Source organism: Erinaceus europaeus, chromosome 12 (genome assembly GCF_950295315.1).
Source record: "Erinaceus europaeus chromosome 12, mEriEur2.1, whole genome shotgun sequence".
NCBI classification, from domain to species: Eukaryota; Metazoa; Chordata; class Mammalia; order Eulipotyphla; family Erinaceidae; genus Erinaceus; species Erinaceus europaeus.
In genome coordinates this window covers 39,915,377-39,936,966 of record NC_080173.1, presented here as the reverse complement: position 1 = coordinate 39,936,966, position 21,590 = coordinate 39,915,377, and the positions used below count along the sequence as shown (strand labels likewise).

At 46.3% G+C, this 21,590-nt stretch overlaps 1 protein-coding gene across 1 annotated transcript in view; it reads right to left on the bottom strand.

The window, feature by feature from the left end:
- Positions 1-348: 348 nt before the first annotated feature.
- SHMT1 (serine hydroxymethyltransferase 1) overlaps positions 349-21,590 on the bottom strand; it is a 33,708-nt gene continuing 12,466 nt past the window's right edge. The window contains exons 2-12 of the mRNA XM_007526188.3: positions 21,417-21,533; positions 15,197-15,342; positions 11,646-11,761; positions 11,126-11,286; positions 9,703-9,784; positions 8,577-8,789; positions 6,503-6,619; positions 5,584-5,706; positions 2,095-2,211; positions 991-1,101; positions 349-725 (exon numbers count right to left, since the gene is read on the bottom strand). Of these exons, the coding sequence (XP_007526250.1) occupies positions 556-725; positions 991-1,101; positions 2,095-2,211; positions 5,584-5,706; positions 6,503-6,619; positions 8,577-8,789; positions 9,703-9,784; positions 11,126-11,286; positions 11,646-11,761; positions 15,197-15,342; positions 21,417-21,515 (1,455 nt within the window). The 5' untranslated portion in view covers positions 21,516-21,533 and the 3' untranslated portion in view covers positions 349-555. The remainder of the gene's footprint in view (positions 726-990; positions 1,102-2,094; positions 2,212-5,583; positions 5,707-6,502; positions 6,620-8,576; positions 8,790-9,702; positions 9,785-11,125; positions 11,287-11,645; positions 11,762-15,196; positions 15,343-21,416; positions 21,534-21,590) is intronic.

The following is a 21,590-nucleotide window of genomic DNA, read 5'->3' as shown; positions in this document are numbered from 1 at the left end:
GATCATCCACAAATGGAGCTGCTGACGGGATCCCACCACACTTGGTTAGCTTACACCTCAGTCTCTAAGGCAGAGCAGAAGATTCCAGAGTCTCTCGCTTCAGCTGTCACCATTATGATTCAGCTGTCCATTCTCACCTCTGGGTGACACAATATGAAGAGTAAACAGCTGTTACCAATGTGAGCTTTCTCATTGCAGTGGGCTAGGAGAGTTCTGTAAGCACAGAGAACTACAGCCAGAAGTACACCCCCTCCCCCAATCTAAGTGGATGAAGGCCCAGTGGCTCTGCAGTGCTTCATTTTTCTAGAACAATCACGCAGCAGTGAAGAATTATACTCAGACTTAAAATCCTTTGGAAATGGTCCCAGAATTACTAACAGTGGGTCTTATATACATTTTTGATTTGTGAAAAAGATAAGATGGGAAAGACCCAAAGAGAACCCCCACCCTTGGAATGGCAGAGAAGTCACCCTGTGGAAGCCCTGCCTTGGGGGGAGCGAGAGGTTCCTGGCATCCAACCATGTGACCTTGGGGCAGCTACAGCCACTGGACTCCTTAAAAGTCAGGCAGGCCGGGCAGGGGGAAGAGGGACGCGAAACTCTCCACTTCTTCCTTGAGAGCTGCAATGGCCTGTTGGTACTTCTCCCCTTGTAGCTTCTCCTTGAACTCCTTCAGCGTGGTTTTGTCACCCAAGTCATTCTGAATCTGCAGGGTCAGCTCTATCCCTGTGTTGGTTTAAAAAAAAAAAGAGTCCTCTTTGGCTGCAGCTCAGAGGGCCACCAGACACCCCAGGCCCAAGAACCCTCAATACCTGAAGCTGGTTTGTGTAATGCCCACTACCATGGGCAGGATAGATCTACAAACCTCTGGGGTGGTTGCTACAGTGGGTGCTGTGTCCAGTGCCCAGCACTCAGCCTTAGCACTGGACTCTTCAGTAGCTGGGCCTCAGTGCCTGACCATGGCCAGAAGTGCTACCACTATAATCCTTACCTCGGTGGATAAACTGGGCCACTTTCTGGAAGTCTTTTTCCAGAAGTCCTCGGGATGTCAGTGCTGGGGTCCCCAGGCGAAGTCCACTGGGATGCAGGGCACTTTTGTCACCTTCAGGATAAATAGAACTTGTGACCACTATGCAATGATTTTTTTTTTTTTCAGAGATGCAGAAGCAAAGAGAGAGGGAAAAAGACTACAGCAGCAAAGTTTCCTTCAGTGAGGTGGGAGTCAGAGTAAGCCTGGGTCAAGCACCTGGCAAAGCAGTGCACTATCCAAGTGAGTTATTCCATCAGCCCACCATTGTGCATTTAAAAAGGGAACTTGGGCCATAGAACAAGAGGTCTGCTCATGAGAAAATCAGTAGAGGCAACTGTAGGCACGAGCTGCACATTTAAAAAAAATTTTTTTTTATTTAGTTTCCCTTTTGTTGCCCTTGTTGTTTATTTTTTTATTGTTGTTACAGTTATTGTTGTTATTCAAGTCGTTGTTGTTAGGACAGAGAGAGATGGAGAGAGGAAGGGAAGACGGGGGAAGAGAAAGATAGACACCTGCAGACCTATTTCACCGCCTGTGAAGCGACTCCCCTGCAGGTGGAAAGCCTGGAGCTCTAACCAGGATCCTTAAGCCGGTCCTTTTGCTTTGTGCCATGTGTGCTTAACCCACTGCGCTACCACCCGACTTCCGGGTTGCACATTATTATTTAATGCCACCAGGGGCTTCATACCTGTTATTCTACCACCCCAGCAAACTTGGTACTCCCATGTGATGCCAGGGATTTGAACCTCGGTGACCTAGCTCCAGGCCTCAGGTTACTCTTTAACTTTTTCTCTTTGTACTTATTGATTAATGAGGACAAAGAATCAGAGTACTGCTCTGGCAGATGCCATACTGGAGATCGAACTTCATACTTGAGAGGACCTCAGTCCCTGCATGGACTGAGTTGTATAGGGAGTAGTGAGCCTGGAGCAAGCCACACTTAGCTGCCGCCCAGTCAATCAGTCCTGTGACCAGTCTGCTGTCTGTCCCATAGCCCAGGTCATCAGCTATAATTGGCCTGAAAAGACAAGTTAGGGAAGCAAGTAAGGAAACAAGGACTCTTACCTGGGCAGGTGTTCTTGTTGCAGGCAACAGAGCAAGCCTCTAGCACCTTTTCAGCCTTGCTACCGTCTGTGCCTTTGGAGCGCAGATCCACGAGGATCAAATGGTTGTCAGAACCACCTGGAAATAAATGAGAGCGGGGGAGGGCTGAGGCAGGAATTCTAATGAGGTGAGCACCCCATCCAGTATCCTCAAAGACAGACCTCATTAAGAGGAACAGGAGGTTGAAAGACAGGTTTTTTCTTTTCTTTTTTTTTGGTGGGGGTAGACACAAATTGAGGGAAGATCGAGAGGGGAAGAGAAAACTACACCTTGGTACACCTACAGTGCTGCTTCACTATGTGTGAAGCTCCCTCACAGAGAGGGGCTGGAGACTTCAACCTGGGTCCTTATGCATGATAATGTGTACTCAACCAAGTCAGCCACCTTCTGGACACTGACAGTTTTATTTACTTATTTATTTTTGCCACCAGGGTTATTGCTGGGGCTTGGTACCAGCACTCTGAATCCACTGCTTCCAGTGGCCATTTTTCCATTTCCCCCCCTTTCTATTTTTATTTGACAAGTCAGAAATTGAGAAGGGAGAGGAGATATAGAGGAAGAAAGACACCTGCAGACCAGCTTACGAAGCAATGTCCCTGCAGGTGAGGAGCAGAGGCTTGAACCCAGGTCTTTGCACATGGTGATATGTGCACTTAACTGGTTACATCACTGCTTGGCCCCTAAAGTATTATTATTATTTTTTTGCCTCCAGGGTTATTGCTGTGGCTCAGTGCTTACACTGTGACTCCACTGCTCCTGTAGGCCATTTTTTCCATTTTGTTACCCTTGTTACCCCTGTCATTATTATCGTTGTCATTGCTGCTGTTGTTGGATAGGACAGAGAGAAATAAGATTTTTTTTTATTATTATTATCTTTATTTATTGGACAGAGACAGGCAGAAATTGGGAGAGGGAGAGAGAGACACCTGCAGGCTTGCTTCACTACTCGAAAACCTTTCCCCCTGCAGGTGGGAAGTTTCAAGATGGGAGCTTGAAACTGGGTCCTTGCACACTGTAAAATGTGTGCTCAACCAATTGTGCTACCACCTCCACCCCCACATTTTGGTGGTTTTTTTTGTTTTTTTTTTTAACCAGAGTATTGCTCAACTCTAGCTTGTGGTGGTACAGGGACTAAACCTGGGACTTTGGAGCCTCAAGGATAAGAGTTTCTTTGCATAATCATTATACTATCTACCCTCCGCCCCTCCCCTTTAGAAATATTTTTTATCTCTTATTTATTTGATGGAAACAGCCATAAATTGAGAGGGAGACAGAGAGACACCTGCAGCCCTACTTCACCATTTACAAAACTTACCCCCTATAGGTGGGGACTGGGGGCTCGAACCCAGGTCCTTGCACACTGTAACGTGCACTCAACCAGGTGCACTACCACTTGGCCCCTTTTTTGCCTCCAGGGTTATTACTGGGGCTTGTTTCCTACACTACAAATCCAGTACTTCTGTGGCTATTCTTTCAAATTTTTTTTTGGATAGGAAAGAAATTAAGAAGGGAGGGGATGATAAGAGAAAGATAGACACCTGCAGACCTGCTTCACCGCTTGTGAAGCGACCCCCCCTGCAGGTAGGGAGCCAGGGGCTCAAACTGGCATCCTTGCACAGGTCCTGATGTTTTATCCTGTTTGCACTTAACCCAGTGCGCCACTGCCTGGCCCCCAAGACCAATATGATTAGTGAGAGTCTACAGCAGGGTGGAGAAATCTTTTTCTGCTGGAGCTATTTGGATCTTTTTGTTTTTTTGTTTAAATCTTATCTTTAGTTATTGGATAGAGACAGCCAGAAATTGAGAAGAAAAAAAAAAGGAAGATAGGGAGTGAGACAGAGATACCTACAGCACTGGTTCACCACTTGTAAAGCTTTCCTCCTATAGGTGGGAACCAGGGGCTTGAACTCAGATCCTTACACACTTAACCAGGTGCACCACTGCCTGGCCCCTTAGGATCTTTATAACATTATTCACAGGAACTTAAGATTTGGTAATTAGGGTCAAGGTGGCGGCAGACCTGATGAAGTGTACACATTAGAGTTAACAAGGACCTGGATTCAAGCCCTCTCACACACCCCTGCTGGGGGAAAAGCTTCACAAGTGGTGAAGCAGGTCTGCTGTTGCCTTGGCAGGGCTAGATCAAATGATGTCGCCTCATATAGCCAAGGCCTCATATAGCCCTTGGACTGGATATGTTCCATCCCTGGTCTATAGCACTGTTCTGGCTGCCAAGGTACTAAGACTAGAAACTGGGGTTTCACACATACAAGTCCTGTGTTCTACCACAGTCACATCCCAGATTCAGAACAGGATGTCTCAAAAATTATCTGGGGGATAGGCAGGAATAGTGTACTGAGTTAAGCTCACACGGCGCATAGCGCAAGGACCAGTCTAAGGATCCCAGTTCCAGCCTCCAGCTCCCCACCTGTGGGGGGGGGGGGCACTTTGCAAGTGGTGAAGCAGGTCTGCAGGTGTCTTTCCCCCTCTCATGTCTTCCCCTTCTCTCGATTTTTTTCTGTCTATCCAACAACAACAAAAAAAAAAAAAAAAAAAGGAGAAAATGGCTGCCAGGAGCAGTGGCTTCATAGTGCTGGCACCAAGCCCTAGCAATAACCCTGGAGGCAAAAATAAATAAAAATAAATAAATCCTGGGGCCAGTGAAACAGCTCATGTGGATGGTGCTCTGCTTTACCATGTGCATGACTCAGGTTCAAGCCTAGCCCCTAGCACATTGCTACCTGAGGTTTGGTTTTTCTTTTTTTCTTTTTTTTGTTTTTATTTGGTTTTGTTTAATTAATGAAATAGGAGAGAAAAGGGAGTCGGGCGGTAGCACAGTGGGTCAAGCGCACGTGGCACAAAGCACAAGGACCGGCATAAAGATCCTGGTTCGAGCCCTCGGCTCCCCACCTGCAGGGGAGTCACTTCACAGGTGGTGAAGCAGGTCTGCAGGTGTCTGTCTTTCTCTCCCCCTCTGTCTTCCCCTCCTCTCTTCATTTCTCTCTGTCCTATCTAACAATGATGATATTAATAACTACAGCAACAATAATAATAAAAAAAAACAAGGGCAAGAAAATAAATATTAAAAAAAATAGGAGAGAAAGAAGGAAAATCAGAACATCAGCTCTGGTCTGTGATTGAACTCAGGACTTCATGCTTGAGAGTCTAATGTTTTACCCACTGTGCTGCCTCCTGGACCATTCTGTGTACTCTGTCCCTTTCTCTCTCTCTGCTTCTGAGAAGCTCAGTCCAGAGCAGTGAAGCACTGGTGATTATCTAACTACAGAGGCAGATGGCATCAGGTAAACTAGGGGAGGCCACAAGGGACATGCCAACTTGTCTTGCAAGTGGTCTCAAGCTGTCCACAACTGGAGCCCTAGTGGGACTACCCTACCTTCACTAGAGGGGGCCCTGCTAGGAGGATTCCCACCCCACCTATTGTGTCAGTACCTGTCACTACTTTGTAGCCCAGCTCCATCAGGCTCTTGGCCAGAGCTTTGCAGTTGGCCACCACTTGGGTCTGGTAAAGCTTGAATTCAGGAGTCATAGCTTGCTTCAGTGCCACGGCAACCCCTGATGGCAAAGGACACAGAGTCAGAAGGCAGGCAGGGTGACAAATAAAACAGGATCAGAGGGCAGGCCAGGCCCAAAAACACCTCTCCAATAACACTGAAGCACAAAGCCCCCTGGAGCATCCGTGTGAGGTGTGTTCCTTCACCCCCTTATCTTCAGGGACATATTCCCAGACCCCAGCACACAAGTTTGTCTCTCCAGGCCACTTTTTCATTCAGAGAGAGATATCACAGTACTAGAGCTTCCCTTGGTAGCACAGCATCTCCCCTAAGGTGCCAGGACTTAAGCCTGGGCCATGTGCATTGCAAGTCATATGCTCCATTCAGTGAGTGACCACTCTAGCCAATCTTTCCATTTCTCAAAAGATGTATCTTAGTTCATGAGAGAAAGAGAAGATCAGAGCATAGCTGTGCCTGGCAGTGCTGGGTTTTGAATTTGGGGCTTGGGGTGTTAGTAGGCTACAAGTCAGGAGTTAGCAGCATGGCCCCCAGGTTAGGGGTGTGAGGGTCAGACACCCTCATCAGCACCAGAGGTTGGTGGCACACCCACTTGGCTGTCACACCCCTCACCACTTTCTACTGAGATCTACATATGAACCAGGCCCTGCCCATAGCTCTGGGAGGGTGTGCCTACTCTGTGCCCATGCACTGCATCCTGAGTAATTTCTCCATGCACTCTTATTCACATCTTCTGGAGAGATAGCCCCACCCCACCCCATCCTACTGTGCAAACTTGACACCCACTTCTGATGGGCAGGCAAGGTACCAAGGGCTTGAGGAGGGGAGAGGAGTGTTACCTGCGATGGCATGGTTGTGGGGCCCACCCTGCAGGCCTGGGAACACAGCTGAGTTGATGAGGGGTTCCAGGTTATAATGGATCTCTTTGCCAGTCCTGGGGTCCACACTGCGCACTCCTGAATGGACAGAAACACCATGCAGGGACATCAGCAGGGCTGGCCACCTCCCCACCCAGCTCCATGCCCACACAGGCTATGGAGACACTAAACGCCAGACTAGCCTCTCCCCTGGGGACAACGTGGTACTAATGATGGGCGGAGCAGGTGGCAGTGATGCATGCACTCCATAGAGTGCCTGCATTAACATGCTTGAAGACATGGTTTCCAACCCCTGGACCCCACCTATAAGTGAGAAGCTTTACAAGTGGTGGAACAGTGCTGCTGGTGTTTCCCTTCTCTCTGTCTCTAAGCCTGAGGATAGAGATACAAAGAATACATCTTAGCAACAATTCCTCAGAGAGGAGTTCAAGACAGCAGTCTCAAGCAAAGAGACAACACAATAGTGATTCAAAAAGACTTTCCTAGGGGCTGGGCGGTATAGCACAGCGGGTTAAGCTCACGTGGCGCAAAGCGCAGGGGCTGGCGGAAGGATCCCGGTTCAAGCCCCCAGCTGCCCACCTGCTAGGCAATCGCCCACCTGCAGGGGAGTCGCTTCACAGGCGGTGAAGCAGGTCTGCAGGTGTCTGTCTTTCTCTCCCCCTGTCTTCACCTCCTCCATTTCTCTCTGTCCTATCCAACAGCGAACAATAACAATAACCACAACAAGGCTTCAACAACAAGGGTGACAAAAGGGGGGAAAATGGCCTCCAGGAGCAGTGGACTCATGGTGCAGGCACTGAGCCCCAGCAATAACACTGGAAGCAGAAAAAAAACTTTCCTTCCTGAGGCTCTGAGGTCCCAGGTTCAGTCCCCATCACTACCACCTGTTAAAGCTGAGCAGAGCTCTGTTACTATTTTCTACTTAGTTTTCCAATGTGACTGTTTGGCAGGACACAAACTTCCATGGCTATAATGACTGAAATAATGCAGTCATGGGGACTTTCTTCCCCCTTTTGTCACCTAGGACACTCTACAGTTTCCTTTGAGCCAAGTGTGCTAAGATCTTTATGGAGAGTAACCCCTTTTTTAAAATTTTATTTTTAATGTATTTATTTTAAAATACTCCCTTTTGTTTCCCTTGTTTTATTGTTGTAGTTATTGTTGTCATTGTTGGATAGGAAAGAGAGAAATGGAGAGAGGAGGGAAAGACAGAGGGGGAGAGAAAGACCCCTGCAGGTGGGGAGCCAGGGGCTCGAACCAGGATCCTTATGCCAGTCCTTGCGGTTTGTGCCACGCGCGCTTAACCCACTGTGGTACTACCCAACTCCCTTAAAAATCTTTTTAAAATTTTGATACAGACAATAGTTAATTGAGAAGGAAAGGGGAGATAAAGAGGATAGAGAGGATGAGAGCAGAGACACCTGCAGCACTGCTTTACCACTGGCAAAGCTTTCCCCCTGCAGGTGGGGACCAGAGGCTCGAACCCAGATCTTTGTGCATTGTAACATGTACACTCAGGGGGCTGGGTGGTAGCACAGTGGGTTAAGCACACATGGCACAAAGCACAAGGACCAGAGGAAGGATCCTAATTCGTGACTCGGGCTCCCCACCTGCAGGGGGGTCACTTCACAAGTGGTGAAGCAGATCTACAGGTGTCTTATCTTTCTCTCCCCCTCTCTCGATTTCTCTGTTTTATCCAACAACGACAGCAATAACAACAACAATAAACAACAAGGGCAACAAAAGGGAAAAAATGGCCTCCAGGAGCATTGGATTTATAATGCAGGCACTGAGCCTGAGCAATAACCCTGGAGGCAAAAAAAAAAAAAACCATGTACGCTCAACCAGGTGTGCTACCATTTGGGCCCCCAAAGGAACTCCTTATCCTACATAACTGTGGCCTGAAGGGACAGTTGTGACTAAAGCCCCCCCTCTGGGGTGAGGGAAGAGGCAGAGTCTACATATCCACCCCAGACCGCACCCAATGACCATGGCACACCCAGCTCAACCCAGGCTCCCATCCTGAGGATCACACCTCTTCTGTAGAAGATCATGCCCGAGCGGCAGCCCCTAAGTGTCTTGTGGGTGGTGGTGGACACGACATGGCAGTGCCCAAAGGGAGATGGCACCACACCAGCAGCTACCAGCCCGCTGATGTGTGCCATGTCAGCCATGAGGTAAGCTGAGTTGTCGTCGGCGATCTTGCGCAGGCGCGCATAGTCCAGGTTTCGGGAGTAGCAGCTGGTTCCTAGGTCAGAAGTCACACAGCCAGGTCAGGCATCAGCGAGGAGTCTCTGGACAGCACACCAACGAACCCACATTTTCCTGAGAGTCTCCAGAACCAAGGTGAAGACACCTAAAGAAACACCTCCATGCCAAAAGCCACTATTCTGATCAGTGTCATGGTGGTCAGAATGGCGCTGATCTATTTTATGTCATTGTTACTGGAGTTTTACTGCTCCATAGTGAAAGAGACAGAGAGAGGGAAGACACCACAGCAGCAAAGCTCATGTGGGCGCTGAGCTCAAACCTGCATTACACGAACAAAGTAGGTGCATGGTGCACTATCCAAGTGAGCTATCTTGCCACCTCCCTCAACTACTATCACCTCAGTTAGGGAGTCATGGTTCCAAATGATTCCCTGACAATAACCTCTAATCCCAAGTACTGCTTGTGGGAAAAATGGCATTCTGCCAAGGAGAGAATAGACTTAGACCCCTTAGGAAGAAATTTTCTGGAGTTAGGAACGTTTATATAAAATATTTCTTTTCCTTTTTTTTTCTTTCTTTTTTTCTTCCAGGGTTATCGCTGGGGCTCGTTGCATGCACTTTGAATCCACTGCTTCCCCAGCAGCTCAACTACCCAGGGCATAGGCAAGAGTAGGCAGGAGCCTGGGCAGAGGTGTACCAGGTAGAGGGCAGGTGTTACCATGCACAGTGATCCAGGTTTATGCCCCTGACCCCCACCTACAGAAGAGAAGTTTCACAAGCGATGAAGCAGAGATGCAGGTGTTTCTTTTTTTCCCCTCTCCCCTTCATTTGTCCAATCAAATAAAAGGGGGGAGAGTAGTGGGTAGATCAGGCCAATACTGGGGGGGGGGCCTTCCTCCAGGTGGTCAGGACAGACCCAGTAAGGAACATGGCTACTCCCCTGCCACTCACCTGCGATGATGAGTTTGGGATGGAAGAGGTGGGCAAGCTCCTCCAGCATGTCGTAGTCGATGTAGCCAGTCTCTGGGTTCACCTGTGGAAGGTGATGGTGACAGCAGGCTCGAGGTGCTGCCTCCAGCCATTGTCTGCCCACCATTCTTCCATCACCAGAGCCACTGGCCCCACTCCAACCCTAACACAGGCTAGGTGTCCCAAAGCAGAACTGCAAGCAGATTGGACCCACTTCCCCACACAAACTCAAGGTGCCCTGAGCACTTCCAAGGGGCTCAATCCCAGATTAGGGAAAAAAAAAAAATCCAATGCAGAGTGACACAGGTGTGACATGCATCCACTGTTACCCTCAGGGTGATACCAAAGGCCTGCTAACACCACTGCTAGTCTGGGGAAAAAGAGGTAATGGCAAACAGATCAGAGGACAGAGAAGCTGACCCTGCTCCAAATACCAAGACTGCATCCCTACAGAGGGCAGGGCCTGAGAGGTACTGACAGAACAAGTGAGAATTTACTAAGATTATTTGACCTGATAAAATCTATCTGAACCTGCACAGAGCACTCCTAAGAGAAACTGTAAAATGCCTAGAAGGTTTTAGTAATGTGAATTGAGAGGTGGCATAGTGGCTAGACCACTGCACTGAATTTGACCCCCCAACACAGCATGTGCTAAAATGATGCTCTGGTGTGTGCTCGTTTGCTCATTCTCTTGTTAATAAATGGATTAATCTGTAAAAGCAAAAAAAAAAAAAAAAAAAAAAACAGAAGCCCCAAGTTTGAGTTCTGTACCAATGTAATGCTATTTGTTTCTTTCTCTCCTGCCTCCTATTAATGCATTTTAAAACAAAACGAAAAACACACCAAGATTTTATGCTGACAAGCTGCTCGGGGTTATAGATGACACCATTTACAAGTCTGCTGGTCCTCACCAGCAGCCTTGCCAGGGCATGCACATGGCTTTGACCTGCTTAATGCAGATCAAAAAAAGGGTGCAGTGCCAGACATACCAGTGCCCAAAAGGGATTCTGCAGGAATGGAGGACTTTTGAGTCTACCCCACCACAGTTCCTTTGGCATAAAGGACAGTTTTCAGCCAGCCTGGAGCAGTGAAGTCACAGAGAACTCAAAAGGAGAGATAAACTGAGGGAGCTGGGCAGTGGCTCAGCTGATAGAATGCACACATTACCATGTGTGAGAACCCAGGTTCAAGCCCTCAATCTCTACCTGCAAGGAGGATGGTTCACAAGTGGTAAAGCAGTGCTGCAGATGTCTCTCTCTCCTACCCTGTCTCTCCCTTTCAACTACTGTCCTATCAGATTAAAATATAATAAATACTAAAAGATCTACAAAAAAAAAAGAAATAGGCAAAATAGTACGTCAAGCTCAGGGCTTCCTGTGGTGCCTGGCACAAAGCCAGCTCCTACCTTATAGGGCATGGACTCAAAGAAGATGGATGTGGCAGAGACTCTCTTCTTGGAGGTCATGAAGCCGTGAGTCAGGTGACCGCCATCCGGCAGGTCCAGGCCCATGATGCGGCCGTGGGGCTCCACCAAGGCAGTATAAATAGCGAAGTTGGCAGGTGAGCCTAGACAGGCAGGTGAGAGGGGGCTGGTGAGCATTAGGCCATGGGGTAGGAGGCCCAGACTGGCTGAGAGGCTGTCTTCTTTACCCAGGCCTCTGTGAGGCTGTGTAGAAGAATGGAGAGGGAACTGGATCCTGCTTGAGGGAATGGCACAGCTAGGAGGGGCCTGGCTAAAAGAGACCAGAGAATCAAAGCTCTTTTCAATGCAGTGGTAGTCAGGCTCAAACCTAAGTTGTGCACATGGCACAATGCCAGCTAATTCACCCATCCATATGTCCTATATTAATTTCCAGAGAGGGGTCCATAGAACTAGTGGGGCTGGGGTAGGGGGCTACAGAGTCCCATCTGGGTGTGGCCATCACCTGAGTAGGGCTGAACATTGACACCCCACTTTTCAGGGTCCAGGCCATAGAGCTCCAAAGCTCGCTTCTGACACAGCACCTCCAGTTCATCGACAAACTCGGTCCCTCCATAGTACCTGCAGAAATGAAAGAAGGAAAGGAGGGAGGAAGGGAGGAAAGTGGAAGCTCAGGCTGACCTGGAGTGCTGTGTTTAGTTCAAAGTCAAGTTGTTTAGAGCAGGGTGGGGACAGAAACACTGGGCTTCAGAGACAGAATCATTGTCTTATGTGAAACTCAGGTACCTACATTCTTTTTTTTTTCCCCTTTTTTGTTGCCCTTGTTTTTATTGTTGTTGTAGGTATTATTATTGTTGTTATTGATGTCAATATAGTTAGAACAGAGAGAAATTGAGAGAGGAGGGGAAGACAGAGAGGGGGAGAGAAAGACAGACACCTGCAGACCTGCTTCACCACTTGTGAAGCGACTACCCTGCAGATGGGGAGCCGGGGGCTCATACCAGGATCCTTGCACCGGTCCTTGTGCTTTGAGCCACCTGCACTTAACCTGCTGCGCTACTGGCCGACTCCCAGGTACCTACATTCTTATTCATAAATTAATAAAGTCAAGGGACCAGGTGGTGGCATACTTGGTAGAGCATACATGTTACAATGCTCAAGGACCCAGGTTCAAGCCCCCGTACCCTTCCTGCAGGGGGGAAACTTCACAAGTGGTGAAGCAGTGCTTCAGGTGTCTTTCTCTGTGTCTCCCCATTACCTCTTGACTAAATCGTCTCTAGCCAATAAATAAACATTTAAAAAAAATATTTGGGGGAGTTGGGTGGTAGCGCAGCAGGTTAAGCACAGGTGGTGCAAAGTGCAAGGACCGGCGGAAGGATCCTGGCTCAAGCCCCCGGCTCCCTACCTGCAGGGGAGTCGCTTCACAGGCGGTGAAGCAGGTCTGCAGGTGTCTTTCTCTCCCCCTGTCTTCCCCTCCTCTCTCCATTTCTTTCTGTCCTATCCAACGACAACATCAACAACAATAAAACAACAAGGGCAACAAAAGGGAATGAATAAATAAATATTAAATATATATATATTTATTTATTTTCCCTTTAGTTGCCCTAGTTGTTTTTTATTGTTGTTGTAGTTATTGTTGTTGTTATTGATGTCATCATTGTTAGATAGGACAGAGAGAAATGGAGAGAGGAGGGGAAGACAGAGGGGGACAGACCTGCATCACTGCCTATGAAGCAACTTCCCTGCAGGTGGGGAGCCAGGGGCTCAAACCGGGACCTTTCCACTGGTTCTTGTACTTTGTGCCACATGCGCTTAACCCACTGTGTTACCGCCCAACTCCCAATAAATAAACATTAAAAAAAAAAATAAACAATTTGATCTTTAAGAGGCTGAGGGTGTGGAGGATCACTAGTTTCTAGCTGTAAGCAATTTCAGACAGAAGAGGGTCACTACCTTCCTGGTCACCAGGAGGTAGTGTTATTGAGTGCAATCACGATTCATCTTTAATCACATATAACCCAGTCTTAGAGATGTAAATGTGATGGAACTGCTGGCTCTTACCATATGTGTGAATGCAGTTGGGGACCTGGGATGCATAATGAGCAGGGGCTTTGGTCTAAAGGGCTTTTCATGGGAAAAGGATTTGATAAAAGCTCCTTATCTTGGGAGTCAGGAGGTAGCAGAGCGGGTTTAGCATAAGGATCCCAGTTCAAGCCCCCGGCTCCCGACCTGCAGGGGAATCGCTTCACAGGTGGTTAAGCAGGTCTGCAGGTGTCTGTCTTTCTCTCCCTCTCTGTCTTCCCCTCCTCTCTACATTTCTCTCTGTCCTATCCATTAAAGACATCAACAACAATAATAACTACAACAACAATAAACAATAATAAACAAGGGCAACAAAAGGGAAAATAAATATTAAATAAATAAAAATAAAAGAGGTCCTTGTCTCACCAGGAACTCCAAGACTTCCAGCACCTCAAAGCCAAGAACTAGCAACAGGGTTGGCAAAATAGCTCACCTGGGTAATGTGCCTGCTTTGTCATGTACACAGTTCAGGGTCAGGCTTTAGTGCTGTAGTGTTAAGTCCCTATCTCTTTCTTTTTTTTTATATTTATTTTCCCTCTTGTTGCCTTTGTTGTTTTTTTATTGTTGTTGTTATTGATGTCGTCGTCGTTTAGGACAGAGAGAAATGGAGAGAGGAGGGGAAGACAGAGAGGGGGAGAGAAAGACAGACACCTGCAGACCAGCTTCACCGCCTGTGAAATGATTCCCCTGCAGGTGGGGACCCGGGGGCTTGAACCCAGGATCTTTCCGTGGGTCCTTGGGCTTTGCATCACGTGCGCTTAACCCGCTGCACTACCGCCCGACTCCCTCTTTTTTTTTTTTTTAAAGAATTTATTTATTCATGAGGAAGATAGGAGGAGAGAGAGAAACAGACATCACTCTGGTACATGTGGTGCCGGGGACTGAACTCAGGACGTCATGGTTGAGAATCCAGTGCTTTATACACTGCGCCACCTCCCGGACCACAACCTATCTCTCTTTCTGTATCTGAAAAAGCTGGCCCGGAACAGCAAAGCCCTCAGACAAAAGTCAGATTAAATTTTTTTACTACCAGAGTGAAAGTCTCTTACATGCAGTTCCAGAGCTCTGAAGCCTTAGGCATAGAAGTCCTACACTCTCAACCATGAGGTCCTGAGTTCAAGCCCTGGCAGCCCATGTACCAAAGTGGTGTCTGGTTCTTTCTCTCTCCGCCTATCTTTCTCATGAATAGGTAAATTCTTTAAAAAGAAAAAAGGTAGCACAGTATATTAAGCACACATATATATATATATGGCTCGAAGTGAAAGGACAGGCATAAGGATACTGATTCAAGCACCTGGCTGGCTCCCCACCTGCGAGGGGGGGGGGTGTCACATCACAAGCAGTGAAGCAGGTCTGTAGGAGTCTATCTTTCTCTCCTTCTTTCTGTCTCCCCCTCTTCTCTACTTCCCTCTGTCCTATCCAACAATAACAAGGGCAACAAAATGGAAAAAATGGCCTCCAGGAACAGTGAATTTGTAGTGCAGGTACTGAGTCCAGTGATAACCCTGGAGGAAAAAAAAAGAGAAATCCTACACTCCACCAGCTGAACTCTATCCTCAGCCATAACACTGAAATTTTTCTGAAAAGACCAAACAGCTGTCTACAGTACCAGACTCTGTGGGTTGTCCTGCTATTCTAAAATGCTCCAAGGGGGCCGTTAAGATGACCCTGAATATATCTGCTCAAAGCATATCGGTGGGATCACCTGCTGAAAATCATGAGTCATTATGTCGTATCCTAGGAGTGGGCAGAGCACTAGACTCAAGCATGAGGCCCTGAGTTCAATGCTCAACATCAAATTGTCATAGTGATGCTTCTCTCCCCCTTTGTCATAAATAAATAAATAAATATTCTTGTTGTTTGAAGAGTTATTGTGTCAGAAAGTGTAAGAACAGAAATTTCACAGTAGCAAGCATGGCTGCCTCCTATACCCACACAGGGACTCCCCTTCCCAAAACAGAACTGGGCACTTACCTCTGGCCGGGGTAGCCCTCAGAGTATTTGTTATTCAGGCAGGAGCCAAGGGCCTCCAGCACAGCCCGGCTGGCGAAGTTTTCAGAAGCAATGAGCTCCAGTCCCACTCTCTGCCGATTGCTCTCCTTCTTAATGATGTTGTAGACCTGTGGAAGACATGAAATGACCAATGGGGGATATGACCTTTAACATAAGCTCCTCCAGAGAAAGCACAGATGGCACTAAGCCAGACGCCCTGGGTCTGAGCCCCAGCACCACAAGGGAAGACCTGTGAGCTGGTGCCAGTCCTCAATCCTAGGCATTACACACCTCAATGTAGGCATCCTGCCCAGTGAGCCATCTCTCACCCCTCCTTCCTTTTTTAATTTTTTTAATGAGTGTGTGTGTATATATGTGTGTGTGTGTGTGTGTGTGTGTGTGTGTGTGTGTGTGACATGACAGATAGATAGATAGGAAGGGAGAGAGAGGAAGAGGGAGATAGGGAGGAGATGAACAGAGAAATCAATAGGGACACGGGAGATAGAAAGGAATGCAGAGGCCAGGGGTAGATAGCATAACGGTTATGCAAAGATTGTCTCATGCCTGAAGCTCCAGAGTCCTAGGTTCAATGCCCTGGACTACCATAAGCCAGAGCTCAGTAGTGCTCTGGTAAAAATAATTAAATAGGGAGTCAGGCAGCTGGTTAAGCACATGTAGCACAAAGCGCAAAGACAGGAGTAAGGATCCCAGTTCTAGACTCCCCACCTGCAGGGGAGTCGCTTCACAGGCAGTGAAGCAGGTCTGCAGGTGTCTTTCTCTCCCCCTCTCTGTCTTCCCCTCTTTTCTCCATTTCTCTCTGTCCTAACAACAAAGACATCAATAACAACAATAACTACAACAACAATAAAAAACAACAAGGGCAACAAAAGGGAAAATAAATAAAACAAAAAACAAAAAAGAAAGATAGCTACTATTTAAAAAGAAAGAGAAAGAAAGAAAGAAAGAAAGAAAGGAAGGAAGAAAGGAAGAAAGAAAAGCATAATATTGCAAGTTCAATCCCTGGCATCACATTTATCAGAGTAGTGCTTTGGTTCTCTTTCCCATGCTAATAAGTCATTACTTTTTTTTTTATTTCGTTTTATTTATTTATTTATTTATTTTAAATTTCCTTATTGGGAAATTAATGGTTCCTTATTGGGAATTAATGTTTTACATTCAAGAGTAAATACAATAGTTTGTTCATGCATAACATTCCCCAGTTTCCCATTTAACAATACAACCCCCACTATGTCATTTATCATCCTTCATGGACCTGTATTCTCCCCACCCATCCACCCCCACCCCACAGTCTTTTACTTTGGTGCGATACGCCAATTCCATTTCAGGTTCTACTTGTTTTTTTTTTTTTCTTCTGATCTTGTTTTTCAACTTCTGCCTGAGAGTGAGATCATCCCATATTCATCCTTCTGTTTCTGACTTATTTCACATAACATGAATTTTTCAAGGTCCATCCAAGATCGGCTGAAAACGGTGAAGTCACCATTTTTCACAGCTGAGTAGTATCCATTGTGTATATATACCACAACTTGCTCAGCCACTCATCTGTTGTTGGACACCTGGGTTGCTTCCAGGTTTTGGCTATTACAAATTGTGCTGCCAAGAACATATGTGTACACAGATCTTTTTGGATGGATGTGTTGGGTTCCTTAGGATAATATATCCCCAGGAGAGGAATTGCAGGATCATAGGGTAGGTCCATTTCTAGCCTTCTGAGAGTTCTCCAGACTGTTCTCCACAGAGGTTGGACCAATTGACATTCCCACCAGCAGTGCAGGAGGGTTCCTTTGACCCCACACCCTCTCCAGCATTTGCTGCTGTTACCTTTTCTGATGTATGACATTCTCACAGGAGTGAAGTGGTATCTCGTTGTTGTCTTGATTTGCATTTCTCTGACAATCAGAGACTTGGAGCATTTTTTCATGTGTTTCTCGGCCTTTTGGATCTCTTCTGTGGTGAATATTCTGTCCATGTCCTCCCCACATTTTTGGATGGGGTTATTTGTTGTCTTGTTGTTGAGTTTGGCAAGCTCTTTATATATGTTGGTTATTAAACTCTTGTCTGATGTATGGCATGTAAAGATCTTCTCCCATTCTGTGAGGGGTCTCTTGGTTTGGGTAGTGGTTTCTTTTGCTGTGAAGAAGCTTTTTAATTTGATGTAGTCCCATAGGTTTATACTTGCCTTAGTCTTCTTTGTAATTAGATTCGTTTCATTGAAGATGTCTTTAAAATTTATGCGGAAAAGAGTTCTGCCAATATTTTCTTCTAAGTATCTGATAGTTTGTGGTCTAACATCCAAGTCCTTGATCCACTTGGAATTTACTTTTGTATTTGGTGAAATACAGTGGTTCAGTTTCATTCTTCTGCATGTTTCAACCCATTGTTTCCAACACCATTTGTTGAAGAGACTCTGCTTTCCCCGTTTAATAGTCTGGGCCCCAAAACAAGGGCAACAAAATGGAAAATTAAAAAAAAAATAGTCTGGGTCCCTTTGTCAAAGATTAGATGTCCATAGCTGTGGGAGAATAAATCATTACTTTTAATGGTCTTTTTTTCTATACATTTTTTTAAAAAGGAGAACATCTTTTTATTTTTTGTATTATTTATTGGACAGTCAGAAATCAAGAGGGAAAGGAATGGTACAGAGACAGAGAGACATCTATAGCCCTGCTTTGCCACTTGCAAAGCTTTCCCCCTGGGGGCTTGAACCTGGGTTCTTGAGCATTGTAACATGCTGGTACTCATGTGGGGGGCCTCAGGGAAGAGATAGGCCGTACTGGCCTCTTGTGTTAACTCTAGTGGCTAACAACTGGAAAAGACCAGGAGACTATTTGGTTGCAAATTATCTATTTATTGTACAAAGGCAGGGTTTAAGAAGCAGAAGGGAACAAAGGACAGTTTTCACATGTGGAGATAATGATGAGTTTTGAAGGTCAGAACCCTCATGGTGAAGGTTCTAAGGAATGAGGAGAATTGATAGGGGTAGAGGAGAGTTCCAGAATGATTAGTGGCAAGGGAGAAGCAGACAGGAGCCTTAAAGGCAGAGAGATAAGATAGAGGAGTTAGATCAAAGTAGAGGAGGGGGTTAAAGAAATAGAAAGAAGAGCCTTTTGGTCAAGGCAGAATATTGATATATGGAATATGTGTGATCAAAGCAGGTGAACTATAGTGAACTTTAAGCAGGCAAACCATTTGGTTTATAACAAGGAAATGAGTTAAGTGTTAGGGGGTATAGGTTCTTGTGATGCTTGGGAGACTGATAAGGGGAAACTGAGTCAGGAAGCTCTTTCCCCCATGCTCAACCCCGAAAGAGAGAGACTGACAAGTGGGGTATCTTTTCAGACCTCCATCTTTATGATGGGAGTTCCCCTATGCTCTTACCGTGCTTTCACAGTATCCCCACAGTAACATGTATGTTCAACAGGTGTGCCACCACCCAGCTCCATAAATTTTTAAAATTAAAAATATAAAAATAAAATTATTGAGAGTTGGGTGGTAGCACAGCGGGTTAAGCGCAGGTGGCACAAATCATAAGGACTGGCAAGGATCCCAGTTCAAGCCGCCGGCTCCCCACCTGTAGGGGAGTCGCTTCATAGGCAGTGAAGCAGGTCTGCAGGTGTCTGTCTTTCTCTCCCCCTCTGTCTTCCCCTCCTCTCTCCATTTCTTTCTGTCCTATCCAACAACAACAAAATCAATAATAACTACAACAATAAAACAACAAGGGCAACAAAGGAGAATAAATAAATAAAATAATTAAATTATCTGGGAGCTGGGTGGTAGCACAGTGGGTTAAGCAAATGTGGCGCAAAGTGCAAGGACTGGTCTAAGGATCCCTGTTCGAGCCCCTGGCTCCCTACCTGCGGGGGGGGGGGGTCACTTCACAAGTGGTGAGGCAGGTCTTCAGGTGTCTATCTTTCTCACCCCCTTCATTTCTCTGTCCTATCCAACAACGACAGCAATAACAATAACAACAATGATAAACAACAAGGGCAACAAAAGGGAAAAAGTAGCTTCTAGGAGCAGTGGATTCGTAGTGCAGGCATCAAGCCCCAGTGATAACGCTGGAGGCAAAATAATAATAATAATAATAATAAATTTATCTTTATTGGATGGAGACGGCCAGAAATTGAGAGGGAAGGGGGAGATCGGGAAAAACAGAGAGATACCGATAGCCCTGTTTCATCACTCACAAAGCTTTCCCCTGCAGGTGGGGACTGGGAGCTTGAACCAAGGCGTAACATGTGCACCACCACCCTGCCCCTTAACATACTCTTTAAAAAAAAAAAAATTAGGGAGTCGGGCGGTAGCGCAGCAGGTTAAGTGCACATGGGGCAAAGCCCAAGGACCAGCATGAGGGTCCCAGTTCGAGCCCCCGGCTCCTGACCTGAAGGGAAGTCGCTTCACAGGCGGTGAAGCAGGTCTGCAGGTGTCTATCTTTCTCTGCCTCTCTCTTGATTTCTCTCTGTCCTATCAAAAAAAAAAAAATTATATATATATATATATATACACACACACACACACACACAGAGAGAGAGAGAAATACAGGAGTACCACAGCACTGCTCAGCTGTGGCTTAAATCTGGGAACTTGGAGCCTTCTTGAGGCATGAAAGTCTTCTCGCATAACCATTAGGCTGGCTCCCCAGCCTGCTAATATATCTTTAAAATAATAGTAATAATAATACGGAGCTGGGCATGTACATGGTTGAGCACAACACTACAGTGCACAAGGACCCAGGTTCAAGCCCCTTCTCCCCATCTGCAGGGCAGAAGCCTCATGAGTGGTGGAGCAGTGCTACAGGTGTCTCTCTCCCTTTTCTCTTGATTTTTCTGCTCTATCCAAAATAAAGTATTTTAATGATAATAAAACATAAATATGTGGTCCGGGAGGCATTGAATTCTCAACCATGATGTCCTAAGTTCGATCCCCAGCAGCACATGTACCAGTGATGCTTTCTCATGAATAAATAAATAAATAATTTTATTTTTTTAAATATTTATTTTGTTTATTTATTCCCTTTTGTTGCCCTTGTTGTTTTATTGTTGTAGTTATTATTGTTGTAGTTATTATTGTTGTTGTCGTTGTTGGATAGGACAGAGAGAAATGGAGAGAGGAGGGGAAGACAGAGGAGGGAGAGAAAGACAGACACCTGTAGACCTACCTGCTTCACCGCCTGTGAAATGACTCCCCTGCAGATGGGGAGCCAGGGTTCGAACCAGGATCCTTATGCCGGTCCTTGTGCTTTGCGCCACCTGCGCTTAACCCGCTATGCTACAGCCCGACTCCCAATAAATAAATTCTTAAAAAAAAAAATGAGTCAGGCAGTAGCGCAGCAGGTTAAGCACAGATGGCGCAAAACACAAGGACCAGCGGAAGGCTCCTGGTTCCAGCCCCTGGCTCCCCACCTGCAGGGGAGTCACTTCACAGGCAGTGAAGCAGGTCTACAGATGTCTATCTTTCTCTCCTACCCTGTCTTCCCCTACACTTTCCATTTCTCTTTGTCCAATCATACAATGACATCAATAACCACAACAATAATAACTACAACAAGGGCAACAAAAGGGAAAATAAATAAATATAAATTTTTTTTTAAAACCATAAATATAAGATGCTTCTCACTATTCCAATGTACCCCTCAAAACTGTGAGGAAGACCTTAAAATAGCTCACTTGGGTAGTGTGCTGCTTTTGCATATATGTGAACCAGGTTCTAGTCCACACTCCACTAAATTTCTAAGTTTTGAAACTTTAGGGCTGTAGTCTCTTACAGCCTCTCTCCCTTGTCTGTCTTATTTCTGTTTGAAAAAGAGACTTTGGTGGTCTGGGAGGTGGCACAGTGGATAAAGCACTGGATTCTCAACCATGAGGTCCCGAGTTCAATCCCCAGCAGCACACATACCAGAGTGATGTCCGGTTCTTTCTCTCTCACCTATCTATCTTTCTTATGAATAAATAAATAACTTTAAAAAAAGAAAAGAAAAAGAGACTTTGCATGTGGAAGCCCCAGTAATAAGGAAATTAAACTGTGAGGAAAAGATCATGTCTCCTAATTCTTCCAAAGGGTTTTGCACTCTGTAGTGACTCAGAAATACAGGTTTGCCCTCAAAGGATTTAGTCACTCTGCCAGTCCCTGCCTCAAACTCTAGCCTCACTGAGGTGCCTCAGGAGCATCTGTGAAGACTCACCTCAGCATCGCTGTCTTTCAGGGGCTGCATCAGCATCTTCTCATGCGAAGACCACAGCTCAGCAGTGTCCTTGAGAACATCGTGGACTGGAGTCTCCATTTTAACAGCCTAAAGTTACTTGAAAAAGAGAAAAACATACCCAATAAATTCAGCTACAGCATAGCTCCTGGGCAG